Source organism: Gavialis gangeticus, unplaced genomic scaffold (genome assembly GCF_001723915.1).
Source record: "Gavialis gangeticus isolate Ggan-Ray unplaced genomic scaffold, GavGan_comp1, whole genome shotgun sequence".
Taxonomy (NCBI): domain Eukaryota; kingdom Metazoa; phylum Chordata; order Crocodylia; family Gavialidae; genus Gavialis; species Gavialis gangeticus.
In genome coordinates this window covers 151,106,949-151,128,421 of record NW_017729032.1, presented here as the reverse complement: position 1 = coordinate 151,128,421, position 21,473 = coordinate 151,106,949, and the positions used below count along the sequence as shown (strand labels likewise).

At 39.8% G+C, this 21,473-nt stretch overlaps 1 protein-coding gene across 2 annotated transcripts in view; it reads left to right on the top strand.

Moving 5' to 3' along the window:
* The window catches only part of NMS (neuromedin S), a 9,364-nt gene extending 949 nt beyond the window's left edge, over nucleotides 1-8,415 (top strand). Inside the window, exons 1-8 of one of the 2 annotated variants that reach the window (XM_019525598.1) lie at nucleotides 1,478-1,519; nucleotides 1,870-1,929; nucleotides 2,032-2,058; nucleotides 2,148-2,201; nucleotides 4,732-4,764; nucleotides 5,160-5,201; nucleotides 6,361-6,411; nucleotides 7,972-8,415. In XM_019525598.1, the coding sequence (XP_019381143.1) occupies nucleotides 1,885-1,929; nucleotides 2,032-2,058; nucleotides 2,148-2,201; nucleotides 4,732-4,764; nucleotides 5,160-5,201; nucleotides 6,361-6,399 (240 nt within the window). In that variant the 5' untranslated portion in view covers nucleotides 1,478-1,519; nucleotides 1,870-1,884 and the 3' untranslated portion in view covers nucleotides 6,400-6,411; nucleotides 7,972-8,415. Of the gene's footprint in view, nucleotides 1-1,477; nucleotides 1,520-1,869; nucleotides 1,930-2,031; nucleotides 2,059-2,147; nucleotides 2,202-4,731; nucleotides 4,765-5,159; nucleotides 5,202-6,360; nucleotides 6,412-7,971 lie in introns of those variants that run through there. The other variant, XM_019525597.1, reaches the window with a different exon arrangement.
* Nucleotides 8,416-21,473: the final 13,058 nt, after the last annotated feature.

Here is a 21,473-nt window from a genome sequence, read left to right as displayed (position 1 = left end):
TCCCCCCCACCCAACACTTCCACTGGAGATTGCCATGTTTCTTATTTAGTGGGAATAATACGTACAAATCCAAGCCCTGTCAAGATCAGAATTCCTGTTGACTTCACATGGTGTCAGGTTTTCACTCTCATCTTTGCTGTGTTGTTTTATTGAATCTTAAATTTGCAATGACGTCAATGGTCATCTACTGGCTTCAACAGACTTCATATTGGACTTCAAAATAGTTGTTGTCTGTGTACATGACCGAGCTAGAGGTTTTCTAACTTGTTCTACAAGCAAATTGTTCCTGATCAGATATAGTATAAACAGGGCACAGGGGGAGCCCAATTCAAAATAACTTGAGATTAATTAAATGACTCCCATCCACTTCAGTGGAGCTTAGGTCTGCACCACTGTGAACAACCTCTAACAACATGGAAGAGCAATAATAGATGAAATGGAGTATCGATTGAATTCGTCTTGTCAATGGCTTTCTAAGCCTCTTTCCATTTTAAATACCTCCTATGTGATTCTGCTTGCATTGTGGGCAGTATGTGGCTTGGTTGATAATATTAACAACATTCTATCACTTTTCACCTGATAAAATACATAAGTTGTATCTGACAACAGCTCCAGTATTCATAGTCCCACTGTCTGACCTTAGTTGTAATGCTATGGGCTTCAAGAGAATCATTTATTAAAATGAAAGACAAATCAGGTGTTGCCTCTAGAGTCATATGCAAAAACATACCATAAATCAGGATGGATAAAAATCAACAATTTTTTAAAATTTAAAAAAAAAAATCATATTTTTTTATTTAATTGTATTTTTTGATTTTTTGTTAATCTTTTTAAAAAATAAACCTATATAAAATAGTTTTAATTTAAGATACGTTAAAGCTCAAAAATATCATCATGGAATAGGAATTATACCTTCTAATTATATACTATTTGAGACAATATATTCATGTAATTTTTTAGAAAAAAGTTCTATAAATGAGTCACATTAGGCCATGGAATATATTAGGGACCCAATCTTATGGGGTTCCCAGAGGCTTCTCTATAATTTAGTAAAGATTAAATAAAATCACTCTACCCAATGGGACTTAGTGCTTAGTCTAGAAGATCCCATTAAGCATCTCTGTGATGCTTAGTTTCTGTTCTCAAACTGTGGATTTGTCTCTCAAGATGACATCCTTGTTAACAGAAGTATATGGAGATGAGAGATAACAGACCTGAGATTACACACCCATCACCCTATTGTCTCTCTGCAAGTTACGTGTACACAGAGTCAAGCCCTTACCTCTCTCTAAAAGTGCAACATTTCAAGAAATTAAATTAATAAAGATTGTTGGGGGTGGTGTAGATCTGGGCTAAAAGGAAGAGTCTGGAGATAAATGCAAGGCAGGAGAGGCAGTAGAAACAAAAGAGAAACATTTTGAGCAGAATTTTGTTGAAATTGCAAAATACTTCCGTAATAACCACCTTGCAGCAGCTGCTCTGAAGAAAGCAGGAGGAACCAAACTAACTCTCTCACAAGGTGTGCGATGGAACTCAGTAGTTGACTGTTTTGAATGATATATTGAGAACTTAATCTGGTGACAATTTGTGAACAAAATCATGACAAAATAGATGGAATTGTCATAGCCAAAGTTCTCAACATTGAGCTAAAGAGAAATGTAGAACATATGCTGGCTATCCTGAAGCCTATTTCTGTAGCCTTGAACAAAAGTTATATCAAACAACAAGAATGCACTTTTTGTAGAAAACAATGATTAAATTGAGGCTTCCTGACTACTGACTTAAATTATGATTTAAATCTATTTGATTTAAGTCAAATCCACCCAGCCACAAATATACATGTGTGTTAAAATATTATTTGTCTTTTAGATCTCCAGTTCTATTATGGATCTTTGTAACTCCATATTTAATAGCATGCAGATAGCTGAGGTAAGATCTAATGATTTTTTTTTTTACTTGAAAAAAATTTCTCAACACTTCTCTCCAGCCAAATAGAGTTAAACACTGTATCATCATCATTATCTTTACTAGGAAAATAGCGAGGAAATATATAAAAGAGTAAGTATTGCTTCCTGGTAGTAATTTGTATATAACATTCACTCTTAGATTCCATAAAGCTATTTACTAAATTTGCTCTTTTTATGCAGTTTTTATTTCACTACTCAAGAGCTCAAGATTCAGCATATCCACTTAAAAATGGGGTCAGTATTTTAACATCATCACTTTTGTGTAGCACAGACTTAAATGTGTTAACAAGATACTCACTAGGCTGTGGGACAGCAAGATACATTATTTCCATACCCAAGTTAAACATTTATGAACTGCTCCACTGATTTTTACTGGGGCTGTTTCTGTGCTTAAGGTTCATGGCTATGACATAGTGACTTCCCTTAATTCATACCATCTGCAACCAATGTCAGTAGCAGGCTTAGAGCTACTTCTCACCTGATATAACTGTATAATTCTTGTTATTCAAGAAACCTACCTACAGAAGTCCCAGAATCTTTTGGACCTTGTTTATTTGATTGACTTTGGCTAGAAAAGGGAAAGATGTTGCCATGGAGTTTGTTTTGGACAGTATGTCTCAGATCATGAGTAATGTCTTTAATTACAGGGAGTACTCTGATGAGATCCCCTAGCCACCTTCTTGCCAATTCCTTGATTTTATTATAATTTTGATCCTATTATTAAATTACTAAAAAGCATAGTACTTGCACTGTTTTCTACTGAAAATATGAAAGAAGGGAAAAAAACAACCCTTGGGTTCTGCTTATCTAGTAAATATATTTAAAGTAACATTAGCGTAACCTGCAGATCGCTCATTAGAAGCCTTCCAAAATCATCTGGATAGCACTGGTAAGACTATTGTCCTGCAGAAGTCAATGGTGGTTCATGCTAGGTAATCATAATCACTGTTCCAGGTTGAAAGATAATTTCATATAGTATTTTTTCATGTAGCAGTTTGTGTCAGGGTCTCTAGTATTTCAGGCCCGTATTGGATGCTTTAAGAATGGTTAGGATACAAGATTAGGTTCAAAGGTGGAAGAAGCCTTGTACACACCTATTTATGTTATGAATATCCCTTTCTTCAGCTCTCCCGAAAGCTTAGGATTTTTTCTGAACACCATGGACACAATACGCTTAATTAGCTATAGTAGAAACTGACACACATCCTTTTGATTTCAGGTGGAGCTGGATATCCTTACATAGTCCTAGGACTTTATTTTTTGGGAAATTGGGGGGCTTAATCTAATTTAGATCAAAATTAGATTAAAACATTAAGAGTGTGTTTTAATGAAAGGGTTAAAATCCAGACCCCACGAAAGGCAATGACCCACTCCCACTGAAGTCACAGGGCTAAAATTCCACCCAAGTTCTGGAATATTTCTTAAAGAACTAAGTAGAACTGTTTTGCATATATCTTACAACTGGCATATTCAAAGGATCTTAATGGAGTTATATACCCAAACCTCACTGAGGATCAGCTGAACTTAGTTCCATAACCGCAATAGACTCCTTTGAAAATTCCACCTAATAAAACAACAAAGTGCTGCTAAAATGCTCATATTTTGCCTTGGTTCCTCTCCAGAATAAATTCACATATATAAAAAAAATCTTAGTCAAGCTCTTGGGACCCCTAGGCTATCTAGACCACTGAGCCAGAGTGTTTGAATGTTTCATGTTCAGTGACCATTTTATTACAAACCTAGTGTTCACAATATTTTTTTATTGTAGTCTTCCCTTCTGCATCCTTTAACGCGCCTTGCTCCAAAGCTCTCAGAGGGAAGAACGAAAAGATTCCTTGATCCAGTATGCACTTGTTCTTCCATAGTATTGTATGGCACCAACAGTGCATGTCAATTGTAAATCATTGTCTTAATGCTCGAATTGAGAACAGTTAACAAGGGGAAGTCCCTTTGCCTTATGCCCTGTGCTCCAACTTGCCTTTCCTTCTCCTCAGGTTTTATATAAATGTCAGTTCCTCTCCTTTACTCTTTCTGTCTTTTCCCTGTGCCATGTCCTCTCTTCTCTTACTCTCATCTACATTTTACTTACCCATCTTTAAAACCTCCCCATGATAACTGCACCCATTCAGCAGTGTAGTTGCTGCTTCCATTCACCTCTGCTGGTGAGAATGCACTGGCTCTTCCCATTCCAGCCCCAGTCTTACAATCTGATCAGCCCCCCCACCCCCAACAGATTGCAGGTTCTAGCCCTGACTGACAGGGTTTTTTCTTGCTCCCCCTGAAGTCAGTGGTGCAACTTCCAGTGATTTCACTGATGCAGAATTCAGCCCCAAATGAGTAATCTCCTAAAGAACACGTGCAGCAGGTGCAGCAGCTATGATCAGATTAAAAACTGATGGAAATATGAAAGGTGGGGAGTACCCATATTTTAACAAATCATTGCTTTGCAACTGCGTGAATGGTGTTCCCAATGTTTTCCTCAATTCGAGTACTGTGTTGTCCTCAAGAGCATGATGGTGTAGTTTTGGATCAAAGTGAAAGCAGCATGCAGTTTGCATAACAGTTAGTTATAGCAATACTTAAATGCATCAACTTTGATATGCTGTTACAATTCCTATCTGTGTTTGTGTTTAATACTCTCTCTTCCAATAAACTGAATTGAAGCAGCCTGATTAATCCTCCACTGCTGATGATTATGAGAAATCAAAATAAACCTCATGAATGAAAGGATTCATTAAAACTAATATGCACTATCACCTTGCAGGAACAAATTGCTACTGCAGAGTTTACAAAGAAGGTACGCTAACATAAGAAACAAGTGGGGGATTTTTTAAATGGTCAAGACTATAGTTGTATTAAAGTAGCTCACTTTGCTTCTAGAATATTATCTATCACTTCTAAAGCTACCTTCACTTTTTCTTAACCCTTGCAGCACCATATTAAAATACCAGAACTGAATATATTTACATCACACAAAATGGATGGTTCTTGACAGTGCCCTCTGGGTATTAATATTTAATCAGTACCTCAGCAGAATGGGCATCAAAGACTGTTGGCATGTAGCTATTTGCATGCTGTTGAAAAGGTTCCTGAATTACTGATACATTGACAAAATGATGCTGAGACTTATTGGGATATCCATGAAATTATCATTTCCAATATTGTGTTAATGGTCTGTGTTTTAATTTACAGGATAGTCCTGGTACCATGGGACGACCCTTTTTTCTTTTCAGGGTAACTTATTTTTCACTTTCTTTTCCTGTCTCTTATTCAGTTCTCTACTATCTGTATGAAAGAATATAGAGCTATTTTCATTAGGAATTCTTGTGGCCCTCATTCTATAGCCACACAGTCATCTCTTAGAAAGTGCAGGGTACAGACACACGTACATATGGAGCTGTTTCAAAAGGGCAGTAGCTGTTACATGTGAACAAGCCAGGCATACAGAGTTATCAAAGTTTCATGAAAGTTGAAATGGTTTTGCTATATTAGTATAATGCCTGGCTTGTCCACACATAATTAGAGGTGCCAGCTGCTACCCTTTTGAAAGGTTCCCCTTTTAAAAATTATTCCAAATGGTATGTATGTCCATACCATCATACATCCTTGTGATTAGACCAGAGAACCAGGAAGGACAGTGAGATTCTGGACAGTAATGGACATTCTGGTACATTGGCCGATTCTCCAAATGGTACCCCCAGAGCTGTTCTACCTAGAGGTTTCCACCCTCAACTCTCTTTAAAGTGCTAGCACTAATTCATTAGACAAATATAAGAACACCGTTCAAACAGTTCAGACAGCATGCCCAATCGGTGATAGTATAATGCACAAGAGAATAAAATACCAGAAGCAAAATTGGAAATGATGAAAATAATCTGTAGCTCATTTCTCTCTCATTGAACTGTTGCTTCTTTGTCCAAGGTGAATATATTGCTGATGCTATTGTTACCTAGACTGAATTAATGCAACTGGTTTTCACAAGCCTCCATCAACACAGCAAGGAAATTTAGTTAACAAGGGGGCCTGATTCAGCAGGGTATTTAAACACATGCTTTAAAAATATACCAGCATCCTGAGTAATTTCAGTCGAACTACCCATATGCGTAGAGCTAGGCCTGTTTATCTGGTGAAACTAGGGCCAAGATGCTGAATGAGAATTCAGTCAGCCAGGCTTTTATCTCTAGGTGCAGCAGCTCAGCAAACATATCCAAGACTGAGGCAAATCACCTCATCCACACTATTTAAAAATGCCATCTTCATTCAACACATTATCCATTTGAGACAAAATTGTAAGATTTCTCAACCGTCTTAAATGTACTAGGAGAGACACATTTCAGTGTATTTTATCTGACATCTGTACTTCAATATGATTATTTAAATATTACATTTTCAGCCTCGAAATGGAAGGACTATTGAAGATGGTGGAATGTAGGCCATCCAGAAGGTGATGTTTAAAATGTTTAATCAACAAATATAAAAGTCTTTGAGACAGAAGGACTTATTTATATCTTGTTACAAACCCAGGCCTGGGCATTACTAGTTGCTCTATACAAGTACTGGGCATCTTACAGGGACCCAGCTTGCAGTCCACATTGTGGATATAGACAACCAATGAGGTTTGATCTGTTTCTTTAAAGGGCTCATCATGAATGAGTTGTGTTCTTTAAAGAAAGGTTAGCAATGTAAAAAAAAAATCCTTTTGTTTTCCTATTCCACACTTGGAAATATTTGCACAGAACCCAAAAAGCATGTTAGGTGCTTCACCTTATGTAACTACATTTCTATCTCATGTAATCTGGCACTCAATGGGTTTATTCAAGGAAGAACAAATTACTAATTAAACACTAATAAAACAAAATTTTGCCCTAATAGATTTACAATCTAAAGCCGCTCAAACTTATTAGAATGAGCTGGTGTGGATCTCTGCATTCCTTTGACATCAGGATTAGAACCTAATTTTAGATGAACTATAGTAACAAACAATAGGTGTTGGATGCGTGAATAACGACAGAGGTTTTAAAATAGCATGACCGGCTCAGTGTTGGGGTATGTACATCATGATAATGATAATTGCATGGTACTGGTGAAAAACATAGTAGATATTCATCTTGAAAGGAAGGCATGTATCTGTGATGTCTCCCCCATTTTTTCTAAATGCAGACATTGTTACTTTTCTCCTTGCAATATCAGAATAATTTACTCTGCGTCTAGTGATGGTTGTGGATACAAAAATGAGTCTTCAGTGTTAATCTATTTAAGGAGGAAAAGAGGCTTGTGCAAAAGAGAACCTGATTCATACAGCGTGGTGCATAATGAGGTGCCGAATAAAAGCAAGACCGCTCCTGTTTGTATGTGAACCCCTGATCTGTGGGTTCCTAATGTTCCCAAAATCTGTCCCAGGACTATTCATTTTTATAGAAGTTTGCAAGCTGAGCTTACAAAACAAAAATTGACCAGCTGAACAACAGAAACAAGGGGAATGGACTGCACCTAGACAAGGGTTAACTATAGTCAACTTACGAGCATAATTTAAATATTTTGCGTGAAATTCACCCTGTGCATAGAGCCAACCAGGTCTTTTCTGTAATCCAAGCTAAGTGCTAGGACTGAACTATAATTTATGAAGTACATTAGCCTCCTGCCACTGAACAGTGCATCTTGAAAGGGGTTAACTGAATGGGGTATAAGGTAAACACTCTGCACCTCAACACTTGAGAAGGAAGCCAATGAAATGGAGGTAGATCATGGTGATGAAAGAAAGAATTATGTAGGGAAGAAGGATTTGTATACGAGTGCTGACTTCACTGGTTCGGATCAGCATACTACACTTAAGATATTTATCCTAAACTTTCAAATTTGTTTCCATTATTATTTGAATGGCTAGAAGTTTGTGCCAGTTCATTTCTAGTTTGGTGATCCAAATAACATAACTGAATTTCTTTTAACATTACAGCTCAAGAGCACAACACAGACTATAATGCTAACGTGAGCTAATTTCTTTCAGATTTCCATGGAGCATGAAGTTAACGGGGTAACTGCTCAGCCCATAATCAGACTTGATTTATACAAGGAAAAGAAACCTCCTCTTGGACTATTTGGGCTCCTATTCCACTTATTAAGTGATAAATTCACTAAGACACCCAAATGTGATCCTATTCCACCCTGCTTGAGCTTTTGAAAAACTGTTAATACATCTACTTTTAAAATATGGCATCATCTTAGCTATCACGCTAATAAATAACAAAAAGCAGCAAGGAAGAAAAAGAAACCTTACCTTACGTTAACAGTTTTTCAAGGACAAAATAGGATGGAATAGGATTGTACTTAGGTGCCTAAAACCACTTAGGCACCTAATAGGTAGAATAGGATCTTGCCCCTTGTCTATTGTAAGTGACTCACTTGTCTAAAGTATACCATTCCATCAAATAAATTTGCAATTGTTAATCACTTTTCTACTCCTGTGTATTTTTTCCTTGTGCTGTAGTAGACACCTGTATACACATCACTGAGTGGTACACGGGCTTAGTAATGATGTTGTTTCACTGTTTGTTTTCTTTGGCTCCAATCATCTGAAAAGAAGAAATCAGGACAATTATGATGATTTGGTGAAAAGCCACCTTCAGATACTTCTCATAGGGCACATCTACACATGACGCTATGGCACCGTAGCAATGCACTACAGCGATGTAGTGTCTGTTGGCAAGAACTGTGATGCAACAGCTACTTCACCATAGCAACACACTCCCCTGGTATAGCACACTGCTACAGCAAAGTAGCTTCTAAAAATAACCATGTGTTGCACGTATGGCACAGTACAGGCTCTTACTGCTCCATGATTTAGTATTTCCTTTTGGAAGTATCAAATCACAGTGCAGTAACAACATCACCATAGTGACATGCATAGATGCACCCATAATCTATTTTCTGTTTACAACGGCTTCTTTAATAGATTAATGATAAGCATTCCCCTTCTAGGAATAGAGTAACTTTTCCTTAGGATTTCTGGGAATACATGCTCTATCCCAAAAAGCAAAGGGGAATATATTAACATATATTGTATCATAAGCATATTCTTGAATAAATAATCTTCAAAAGAGAACAAAATGCTGACCACAGTAACTACCGGGTTCAAATAATCTATTCTTAGTATCAGTGACCAGTAACAGTTGCTATTTACAGACCCCGTTTGCCCAAACGGGTTACACAAATGTGAGATCTAATCTGTCTTGTCCACACTTTTTAAATTAAAGAACAAATAAAGAGCCAAATTCTGAGTACATGTACCATCCATTGACCTCACATGGTTAGGTCTGTCCAGCAGTCAGTCACAGTTGAACACTAAGATATAGGGGAAATAAATTACCAGTGGATGTAGCAAATTCTCTATTCCTTGTAATGTTCACATGTCTGGATGCCTTTCTGGAAGATGTGCTTAAGCCAAACAAATAAGTTTTTAGAAGGTACTATGGAACCACAAATAATTACATAAAATATACAGGAGTGAATGAATAAAGTTTCTGGCCTATGAGACATATAACATCAGACTAGACCAGGGGTTCTCAAACTTTTCTTTTTCAAGTGGTCTGCAAAATTGCTAGGGGTCTCGGCAGACGGCTTAAACTTTTTTTTTGTTCTACAAATCAAAGCACACAACTCATATTTTAATACCAGTAGTCTTACCTTACAAGTACAGATATTCTTGGTTGTTCCACAACTTTTCTGGGGACCACCTGATTGGAGCTCACGGACCAGTGGTGGTCTGCAGACAACAGTTTGAGAACATCTGGATTAGACAATCTAGTGGCTCTTTCTGGCTTTAAAAATCTAAATGTATTAGATTAAACTGTTGACAAGTACCCAGTAATAATCTAAACTAAAAATAATAAAACTAAACTAAATAATCTAAACTAAATAATAAAAACATAGTTGAAATAATAATCTAAACTAATTTCTAAATTAACTATCCAGTTTGGAAAAAATTGTGGGCAATGTTGACTGCTATATGTACAGGTTTCTAATGGATGCCATTGGAAATATCCTTTTTTCCCCAACAGATAAGATATGGTCAGTGGGAAATAGGCAAACATCAAAGGTGTAGAAACAACCTCTGTTTATTTGTTTATGACTTAAGAAAATTGAGGGATCAAAATTAGGGTTAGGAGTTCCCAAATTTTGTTCATGGAAGGCTATATAGGTGATCATGACACCATGCTGGGGGTCATAACACAAAATGAATCTATGATACAATACTTCCGTCAATAGATTTAACAGAATACGCCTTACACATGCAAGGTTAAAATTAAGGTAAATACAAAGCTGTTACAAAGGTTTGTCAGTCTGTTACTAATGAACAGCCAATTACTACAGCCTCAATCAGTTGAATCTGTCAAGGACCTATGCCATTGAACAAGTTTCTTTCCAGGCTGCATGCAAATACTTCGCTAGCCATAAGTTACCCATGGACCTCACTTTGAGAGATCCTATAGCATTTATAATGGTATAAGAGGGTCTATGACCAAGTGGTAGCTCATCTCAATTGCCAGAACAATATGTTGGAAACAATTATACTATTCAAACATTTTACCAGGAACGAAGTGTCACATCAGGATAAACATGCTTTCCAGCAACAGCAATAAGAAAACACTCGGTGGAGGTGTACACTGCAATTTTTCATAGGTTTGCTTATGAGGAAATCATATGCCAATATGACCATAGGTGGCAAGAACCTCACTGATATCCTTAGCAGGGGGGTAAGGGAGAGTTTCTGCATATGGAAGCCTGTGAGCCAACTAATGGCAAAAAAATTCCTCCCCAAACTGTAGAGGAATAAGATAGCCTGTTAGTTCACAGCACTTCAGACCTCCTGTGGTCTATTTCTGTCCCTCTATCTGTGACCTTCAGCAAAGAAATTAAGCATGTGCTTACAAAATACTCATGTGCTTAACTTCTGTTGATAGGAACAGGACTAACATTTGCTTACATGCTGAACTGAGGATCATGCTGATTGTGCTTAGTGTTAAGCAGGTGTTTTACTGAAAGGGACCTGCGTGTATTAATTTCTACCTGTGTTTATCCATTTGTAAGAGGAGACTCCATACCTGTCTCCAGGAGTATTGTGAGGTTTAATTAATTAGTGTTCAAAAATTTCTTTGAGAAGCTCAGTAAAAGCAAAGAATAAATGTGACTGAAGTTGGTTAACGCCCAATGCTTTTGAGAAAACATTGACAGTTTGAGGATTTGTCTGAAACTGGACTAAATTCAGGGTCTGGGATACGAGTTATTATAAAATGAGGGCCAGAGCAAGACACCCTGAGTACAATAAATAGTATCTTACTCCAGGAGTATGCCACTGAGGGCACGTCTACACGAGACGCTTAACGCACAGTAGCCTAATAACACTGCACAGTAATGTGCCAGGCTAAAACTACGCTAATATGCTCCTGCGCAGTAGTATTAGGCTACTGCGCAGTAGGTGTCATTAAAAAACCATGTGCTGGTGCTACTGCACAGTAACTATTTACTGCACACTTAGCACTTCATTAAGCAAGTACTAAACTAAATGTGCAGTAATTACCCCACATTAATGAACATTACCAAATATTAATAACCCTGAGATCATTAGGCCACTAGTAAAGTAGTGGTATTCAACATGAGTAATAGTATAAGAGTTTAGCTTTAAAAATAAGTCACTGGTGTTTTGTTTTTTGGTTTTTTTTATGATTGGCCCTGGTCCAGCATGTACATAAGCACTTTGCTGGATTACAGTGCGTACTTCTCAGGTCTACGTTATTCCTGTTTGTCTGCATGATACTTGTAAATGAAGCAGAGTTTTGCTTACTGTTTTTTCCACTGACTTCAGAGCTGCCATCATTCCTCTGCTGCAAGAATCAGATTAATTCTGCAACAGTCAGGAGAAGCATCATTGCATTTAGTTCCTCTACAGTACCATGCAGGTACTGGTGGTCTCTGAAAGGGATGGCACTAAAGCTAATGAGAAACAGATATGCTTGTAATGTAGAAATTTGTAAATAATGGATCTAGTGGTGTGCTTATGATGATAGCTGCTGGTGTGGAGGTACCTATGGTGGTTAGTTGATTTCCAGTATTATGGTGGTGATACAGCCATTGCCAACTGTCACAGTGATGTTCAAGAAATGAATTTTCAGAGCAGAGTATCCCAGAGTCAGTTAGATGAAGGAGTGGAAGTTGTTAAAGTCCTGGTAGAATTTCACCGGAGAATCTTTCTAGGGATGTGCGAAGCAGGCCCTATTTGATTTGGATTCAGCCTGAACCAGGGACAGTGATTTGATTTGTTGATTCTGATCGTTGTCCCTGATTCGATTTGGCCAAATCTGAATTTGAAGATTCGATGCCAATTCAGAGAATCAGCGATTCAGACACAGACACAGCTTTAAAAGTTTTTTGTATTTTGTTTTTTTTTTACATACATGAGGCAGCAGGCATGGCTTGTGGTAGGATAGTCATTGATAAAGAAACAAATTGGGATTGCATTGCACCATGGGTAGAGCAGCATATTCCAGAGAGCTAAGGATCTCCCACTAAAAAAAATGGCCATCAACCCCCACCTCCTAATTCACAGGAGCTGATCCAAGTGTCCCACTTTTGTCAAATGTTGTGGTAAAATATGAAGTAAGAGGGCATTATTATGATGACACACACAGATACAACCTATGTTAAAAGAATTCAGAGTCATACATTCTAAAAGAATAAAAACAGAATTAAAATTGGACAAGCAATTTTAATTTCCCTCCATTGAATGTATTCATTATGAAACCAACTTTAATTACATGATCATTCTACTTTTTTCCCCCATAGAATCCCTGCTTATGAAGTCCATAGGCCAGATAGTACTAACTCAATGAGAAAGTGTCTAATATGTCATTATCACCTCACTGCTTAATTTACTGCACACTTGTCAAGCCCTACTTTGATAGCAGATTTATTAATTTCCTCCTGAAGTTTTCTTGGGTGCACACTAGTATCCACATTTTTAAAAACATTAAGAAAGAGGGGCACCACTGCTTCTATTTTTATAGAATGCATTTGTTCTTTCCCCACATGATAGTCTGTGTTTTGTGGCAAACAAGGCACAACAAACATGATCGTCAAAAAAATAAATACGTTTAATTTAATCATCAGAAAGGGAGGGAAGAAGGGAGGAAAGCCCCGTGTTTCAGTTTATCTTCCAGCCTCAGCAGGGGTCACTAGCCAGATCATTTTAAAAGTAGAAGTCATTCCTGCTGTGCAGTTTCACTCCAGAAGTAGCATTTCAATTGCTAAGATCATAGAATCATAGATAACTAAGCTGAAAGGGACCTCACAGTCACCTGGGCCAAGCCCCTGTTGTTCCAGTATAAACCATCCTTGATAAATGTTTGACTAACCTGCCTATAAAATTTTTCAATGATAGATTCAACAACCCTCCCAAGACAGTCTGTTCAAATGTTTAAGGTGAGGACATTCTATTGGCAAGCTATTCATTTCTTTGCAAAGACCTTCCTTTATGGTGTTTACAGAAGGAGAAATTCATGAAATTCTTCTCAATGGCAACTTACGCTTAGCAGGGGAAGGTCTTGCTTTGGATGCAACAGTAGTGGACCTCATAGATATTCTCAGAAAGAAGCAGACATAACATTCATCTTACATGGGTTTACACTGGTATAACTCTATTGGTGCTGGGAGACTTACTCCTGGTTTATAGCAGCTTTGCAGGCCCATCCACATGGTTGTCTGAACTTAAGATTTCTAAGCAAGTGAAATAAAGATTTTACCACTTCAGGCTAGGAGACTAGGGGTCAATGAGTTAGTAAATGAGTCATGCTTATGCAACTCAAGGAAATCTGCAGGGGAAAGCAAAATATGAAACAAGGAGATAACAAAATTTGGAGTTGGAGGGACGGGGGCAGTGAAGAACAGCAGATGCTTAATTTTTCCCCCCAACAGATACATAAATGATCTGTGCTTGATTTTTCCAAGAGCAATATGTACCATCCTCAGTGCACTTGGCCAGCAAAGAATAAATTTAAGCCTCATCAACTAACTGCATGATGTTTAAAGGAACAGTGAAGCATATTAAAATCATTCTGCTAGTTCCTACGAGCGATCTTGTCCCAGCCATGCCTGAAAGAATTTTCAATAGCAGAGGCTCAATCCTGGGCAAATTCACTTTGTAACTTGATGTGCCTCATTGTGACCCACATTCCTGCATGTCCAGGAATCCTGGATTTGGGGTTCTCTGAAATGGACTTGATGCAAAAAACTAGATGTTTCTCTTTTCTTAAGATTTGGAGAAAGGGAGCCATTTTCAGTTTATTAGGTAGTATTTCTCATGTTAACATTCCACTTTGTGACAATCAATCAAGCCTTTTGATTTACTACTACTTTACCACCATGATTTGTAATGCCTAGAAGCCATACCCATGAACTAGGATTTCATTGTATTGTACACTGGACAAACACAGAGCAAAAAGATGCCTGCCCAAAAAGCTTGCAAATACAGACAAAAGGAAGAGAACAAAGAAACAACGAAACACTTGGTCAATATGATCTCAGAACCCCATTTGTAACTGGCATCAAGGGAAAGGAGAGGTTTAAAGGGATTTTGAAAGAAGACAATAAAGCCCCGTGTAGTTTCTTACAGGGAGCTCCTTTTTGTTGTTAGGAAAGCATGAATGAAAACACAAAGTGTCTGTATTAGAATATAACAAGTGGGTGCTGGAGTTCAGAAGCTGATCAGAGCCAGGGGTTGACATATTTATGGTAAATGAGAATTGACAGGTAGGTCAGATAGGGCCATAGGAAAGTAGGGCTGGAAGGGCCTCACAAGACCATCAAGTTTCATCCCTGCTCAAGGCAGGATCCTCCCTGAGTAAACAATCCCCACCAAGTGTCCATCTAATCTACTCTTGAAGACTCCCAAGGACAGACAGTCCACAATTTCTCTACATAGCCTGTCCCAATGCTTTACTACCCTTATAGTCAGAAAATTCCTCATCTCCAACCTAAATTCCCCCTGCTGCAGCTCAAGGCTATTGCTCTTAGTCCTATTCCCTACAGCCACAAAAAAAAGCCCATCTCCATCTGCTCTATAATTGCCTTTCAGGTAGTTGAAGACTGTTATTAAATCTCCCCCTCCCCCATCAATTTTCTCTTTTTCAGGCTAAATAACCCTCTTTCAGCCTTGCCTCTCAGGCCCCTTATTTTTGCTTCCTTGTGCTAGACTCTTTCCAAACTGACCACATCCTTGAAGTGTGAGGCTCAAAACACAGTACTCCAAGTTATGAAAGGCTGCAAAAATAAAAGATGCAATATAAGAAAAGGGAGCTAAACAGATACCTGTGGATATCCCAGTGACAGGCTAGGAAAACAATCTTTGTAACAAGTCTGGATGCATAGCAGTGGACCAAGATTGCGCTTGTCAAGGCCAAAATGAAGGGAGCTGCAGTAACAGGGGTGGGAGATTATCAGAGCCTGGATGAGAGTTGCAGCTGTGCAGTTAACCAGGAAAGGCTTATGCTTACTCATGCAATGCATTTGAATCCATTCTTGTCTAGGGAAGCATGAAAACTCATTTCAGCAGGAGATCTAAGTGCCTAGCTGAATCATGGCTTCAAACATATGCTTAATTCCCATTGAAGATGATGGGAGTTAGTATGTGCTTAAGTACCTGGCTATACTAAGGTCTCAGCAAGAACAGCATTATAGTTTAGCTGTAGCCGAGACCTGAGAAAGTGATTATTATGTTGGAGGTCCCTTGCCAGTGTGGACCAAAGGAGCAGATTTCATTGGTGAATATCAGATAGCAAAAATGTGGAAGAGAAGAGGTTTACAACTTTGATGGTGTTGGGAATGGTAAAACATCCATGACGTCCATTTTGTGTACCTTCACATATTTTGAGGGTATCATGAAGAGAAGAAGGCATGGGGGACACTACCACAACACTGCTGGAGACCAACAACTCTCTAACATAAAATACAAAAGCATTCCAGAAACCTGGGATTGAGTATCAACCATCCCAGGTGACAGCTGTAATCAGTAGAACATGGGATGATCTTGTACACCCTTTGTCTGGCCAACAGAAGCTTGAATTTTAGCTGTACAGCAGCAGAGCTTCAGCAGGTGGTATAAAAAAGTGCCCCAACCTGGACTGTTCCATAGTCTGGTGGTTACCTCATTCTCTTGGCAGCTGCAATCCTGGATGCTGCCCCCAACCGCGCTGCTGCAGGCAGAGGCAGGGGCAGGACACCATGGTACAGCTCTGGTATTACTCTTTAGGCAGCTGAGGGAGTTAATGACCCATTGTTCTTTACTTTACAAGTGTTAACGATCATTTCCCCTTTTTAGTGGTCATTCTACTAATCAAACTAGCCAATTTTAGGGTCATTTTGCTATCTGCAGCTAGGGCTTCTATTTCACAGCTCATGCCACTCTGCCTCCCTGCCCCATGTCCTGCACCCAGAATACTCATTTTAATTTTCACCAGCTGGCTGGGACCAGCCTCTAAAATCCAGGATAAAATCCAGCCAAACTGGGACATATGTGATCACCTTAATTATAAACACCTCAGGGTAAAGTGAGCATGGAACTTAGTTCTCCCACTTCTTGGGTGACTGTTTCAACCATTACAGTGTTAAAGAGTAGGGACATTACTTCCTTTTTCCTTCCTCATGCTTAAAATAAAAAATAAATAAATCATGAATTAGTCTTTCACTACTAAAGCAACCATTTAGGACATGCCCACACCACAAGCTTGCCACAGGAGGCAGTGGCATGCTCAAACATGCCACATTTCTCTAATTGTACTGTTGCCTACCTTGGCCATTTTCAGGGATTCTCAGCCAAGCTGCAAGAGTGGGCCTAAAGCAGAGGGTCCCAACATTATTTCAGAATATCCATTTTGCAATTATTTTATAGTGGCAGGTTTAGCAGAATATACAAAGTAGCAAATGTACCCAGCTAAACAAGTCATGGAATCTGCAGTTTAGAGTCAGTGAAAAGACCTAGCAGGAAACCGCCTGAAACAAGGCCCTAAGATAAATAATGCAAACCGAATGTACAGGTATGATTTGATCAAAGAGAAGTTAGGAAGGAACACAGAAAACCCCAGAAAGAGCCTGCTACTGGCATAGCCACTGCCTCAGTTCTTCTACAGTGGACTTGGGGACAGCATTCCTTTAAAAGAATCAGCCAGACACACGCTTATCCTGGTGCTTACCTTGTATTTTGGGGGGGAAACAATAAAAGACCAGGCTATAGACTGGTCTTCTGCCCATTTTATCAGTGGCCAAGCTACCAATAAATTTTGTAACCCAGCTGACAGCAATACCACTTGTACCAGGAGTAGTGTATCAGTGTTTGGGTGGTGCTGCAGTGGTGGTGCACACAGCTACATGGCTTCTAGTTCAGGAACTAGCACTTGAAGCAGCATGTTTGAATTCACTGCTGCCTGGTGCTGTAAGCATATGTTTACATCAGATCTTTATGTGCCAACCTGTACAAGAGATTCCCAGGCTATGAATTGTGGTCTGACAGAGGCATTTTTCTAATAGCCTCGAGAGGCATACCATTTCAAACACCATCTTTTCTTCAGCATCCTCAATGCCTAGCAGAAGCAACCCCCTACTCAGTGTGCTACCTGCAGTGAATTCTGTTCTGAGGTGCTGGCTATAGGGTCCACTCAAGGGACCAGACACCTAAAAATGAATGGTGAGGCTGCCATTTTTAAGTCCTTCGGCAGATGTGATGCTAAGCAAATAACTTACTCTTTAGTTGTTCGAAGGGCACAGCCTGGATTCTTGAGCATGATGCTCCAGTGTTATTCCAAAACAAAGGCATGTTGATTCAACATTTGTGGAGCAAACAATAAAATAGTTCTCAGACTTCAATGTAAATACCCAACCCTCCATGCTTAATATTAAGAGTAGTATGGAAGGTGAAGAAAAAGGAAAACGGGAAAGTCTTTCTATTACTAGCTACACAGAGGTATAAGAACAGAATCAGGTCCCAATCCATTTCCAGCTGATGCTGCTTGGAAAAGCTCCAGTTTATTTGTTGGGAGATAAATCAGGCTCCATAGTAAATCTCTACTTTGTGTCCCCGGCACTCTCAGAGACAGTTGTTCAGAGAGTTTAATGACCACAAGCAGGAGGAGGTGGGTGGTATGTGTTTGCAAGTACCCATTCCCAAGAGGACCAGGGACATGCTGTTCACATACACAAAGGACCCAATCCTGTAGTCCTTGCCTCCTGCGGGAGTTCTGGCTATGTGTGCATGGAGATTTAATGCATATAAAACCTATGACTGATTCCCATTCTTGCATTTGACTTTGCAAATGGCTACCAGCATAATAAGTGTTCATGGGGTTAATAGCTTACTTTAAGTATACTTGTTTTTAATAGATGGACTGGATCTCAGTGATAAAGGAACCCCATCATGATACTGCTGGAGAAAATATTGCCACAGATGCTATTCACAGCATCACTAAGCCACTCACAGTACAGATACTGTGAGCAACTGGAGAGAGCATCATTTCCTCTGTTCTTTTGAAGAAAAGTGCTCCATTCCTTCCCTTTACTTGGGAATAGCTACTTCCATGAGGGGGGAAAAAATAACAATCCTTCTTATTCCTAGCACTTTATAACTGTAAAGCATTCAATAAACAGCAACTGTTTAAAAAGCAATCTTATGCCCCCTATGAATTTAGGAGGAAAATACAATTTGACAACTGGGGGAAGCCAAAGCAGGAAAAAAAACCACACTGATTTGACAAAGGTCAAAACAGCAAGGAAGTACCACAACTAAGAAAAAACCAGGAACTCTCATGTTTTGATCCAGATGGTCAAGCTGCCTCTTTAAACTACATATTCCCAAATAAATGTCCACAAAGATATTTAATCTGCATGCAGGGCTGCACAGTTTTGGGACATGCAGTGTTAAGGACTTGCAAGAAGACCAAAAGCACATTCTGGTGTAAAAATTGATATGAGAGTCTAATCTTTGATAAAAGCACTCTTTAAAACAGAGAGAATGCCATACGTGTACAGCTGTCTGAGAGAAGAGAACAAAATAGGTTTATTTTGGGGGAAGGAGGAGGAGGAGTACTGGGACAACTAGTAGGGACTCTCTGAAGTCAGTATCTCGATGTCTGCCTTCATCTTTTTGGTGTCTGCACATACAACAAAACGCAGGCTTGAGTCTCTTTGATCATGGGGATTTTTACTTGTTCAGATTCATTATACAAAAGCTATATTTCTAAATATAAATGGAGTTAAACCCATTATAAAAAGGGTACCAGAAGATGTCAGTGGGGGTAGGGAAGAGGGTATGGCTTAACTTCTAGTCTAAATGGAGCAGAATTGTACCTTAAGCTATCTACAAATGATAGTCAGAGTTAAATGTTAAACCTGTCTCCACTCTTACATCTACATAAGCTCTATACATCAACCTCCCCATCCACAAGCCAGTCCAACCCTAGAAGCTCTGCTGAACTACAGAAGTTGAGGTGAATCTACCCCCACCTACCTCCTACCTCTTCCCTTCCTGCAGCACATATAAAACCAACCCAGACACAGGTCTTGAGCTTAAGGGAGTCACCTGGAGTGCATCTACATGTGTTGGTATGTTGATGTTACTGCAAATGATTAGTGCTACCTTTTGGAACTACAAAATCATGATGCAGTAACAGCCCATACTGTGCCATATGTGTGGCGCACAGTTATTTTTAGCAGCTATTTTGCCATATCAGCACGCTATACCAGGAGAGCGGATCACTACGGGGAAGTAGCTGCTGGTCACATGTAGACACCCACAGACGCTACGCTGCCAGAACACATTGCTACCAAGATTTAGCATCATGTGTAGATGCACCCCTGGTGATGTGAGGTGACACCTGGCTGGAAGGCAGCACTATAGAAAATGACTTGGGAATCTTGGTAGATCCCAGACTCAGTACGAGTCTGCAGTGTGATGCAGCTGCACAAAAGGTGAATACAGTTTTGGGATGCATCAACAGAAGCATTAGGTGCAAGATGTGGGAGGTGACAGTGCCTTTCTACTCAGCACTGGTTAGGCCTCATCTGAAGCAGTGTGTGCAGTTCTGGCCTCCACTTTTCAAAAAGGATATGGAGAAGTTGGAGAGGGTCCAGAAACAGGCAATAAAGATGGCTTAGAAAGCAAGTCATATGACAAGAGGCTGAAGGAGATAGGCATGTTCAGCTTGCAGAAAAGGTGCTTAAGAAGGGAAATGATAGCAGTCTGCAAATACCTGAAGAGCTGCCATAAAGAAAGCAAGCACCTTTTCTCTTTAGCTGCAGAGGAAGATGCAGACCAGTGGCTCAAAGTTACAACAATGTAGGTTTAGATCAAATATCATGAAAACCATCTTCACTGTTAGAACAATAAGGCAGTGGAACAGATTACCTAGGGATGTTGTGGACTCCTAATCATGAGGTGTTCAAGAAGAGGTTGGACAGCCACTGGTCACGGCTGATTCAGCATGGGCATGCCTATGTCCTACTATGGGTATTTCCCATGCTTCTGGGCTTTGCTGTTGCTCCTTCCCAGCTCTTTCTGCTATATGGTTGAGGATGTTTTTAAGCCTTACTCAGAGGCACTGGCTATTGGCTATAGCCAATGCTCCGGCTGGGACCAAAGCCAGAGGTTCCTGGCTACTGAGTCTTTCCCCTTCACTCAGGGTCAGACTGAGCACCATAGTTGGTGTTGGGAAGGAATTTTACCCCATGGTCAGGCTGGTATGGGCTGTGTGGGTTTTTCCTTCCTCTGTATTTGGAGCGTGGGGGCAGGAGGTCATGGCCCATTAGCCGGGATCTCTTGAACATATATTGACAACATTTAATAGAAGCCATAACTGAAGCCACAATTGACTGCCATGGCTCCACTGCTTTATTTGTGGCAGGTTAGGGTACTAGCTCTGTGTCGTGTCAAGGCTGACGGTAGTCTGATGTAGAGATTATACGATGGAGTGTATAGGATGGTTTGGACAGGGATGATCCTGCCTCAGGCAGGAGGGTGGATTAAATCAGTGGTTCTCAACTTTTTATTGTTCCAGGACTCATCTGTAAACATCAAGGGTCAGTCCTGAGGCAGTAAATAGTTTAAGTAGAAAATAGGCCCCTTCCCCTGCCGGTAAGGGCACCAGCACTCCTAACCCACAGCCCTCCACCCTCCTTCTGTCCTGCTTTTTCCCCCTCTATCTGGACCTGCTGCTCCCTGCCCCCAAACCTCCAGTGTGGGGGCATATGCCCCCTAGATTTGGGTGCCCACAACAGGCAGGAGCCATAGCCTGACTGGGCCAGCATGGGCAGGAGCCACCCCCGTGATCCAGCAGGCGGGAGACAGTGCAGGAAGGTGAAACAAGGTTATGAGACTTGTTGCTGCTACCACTGCGACCAGCAGGCCCCCCATGCCAGCTGTGCTGCCCCTAGGGCAAGGAGTAATAAACTGGGGGGGGGGGGGGGAAAAAGGGG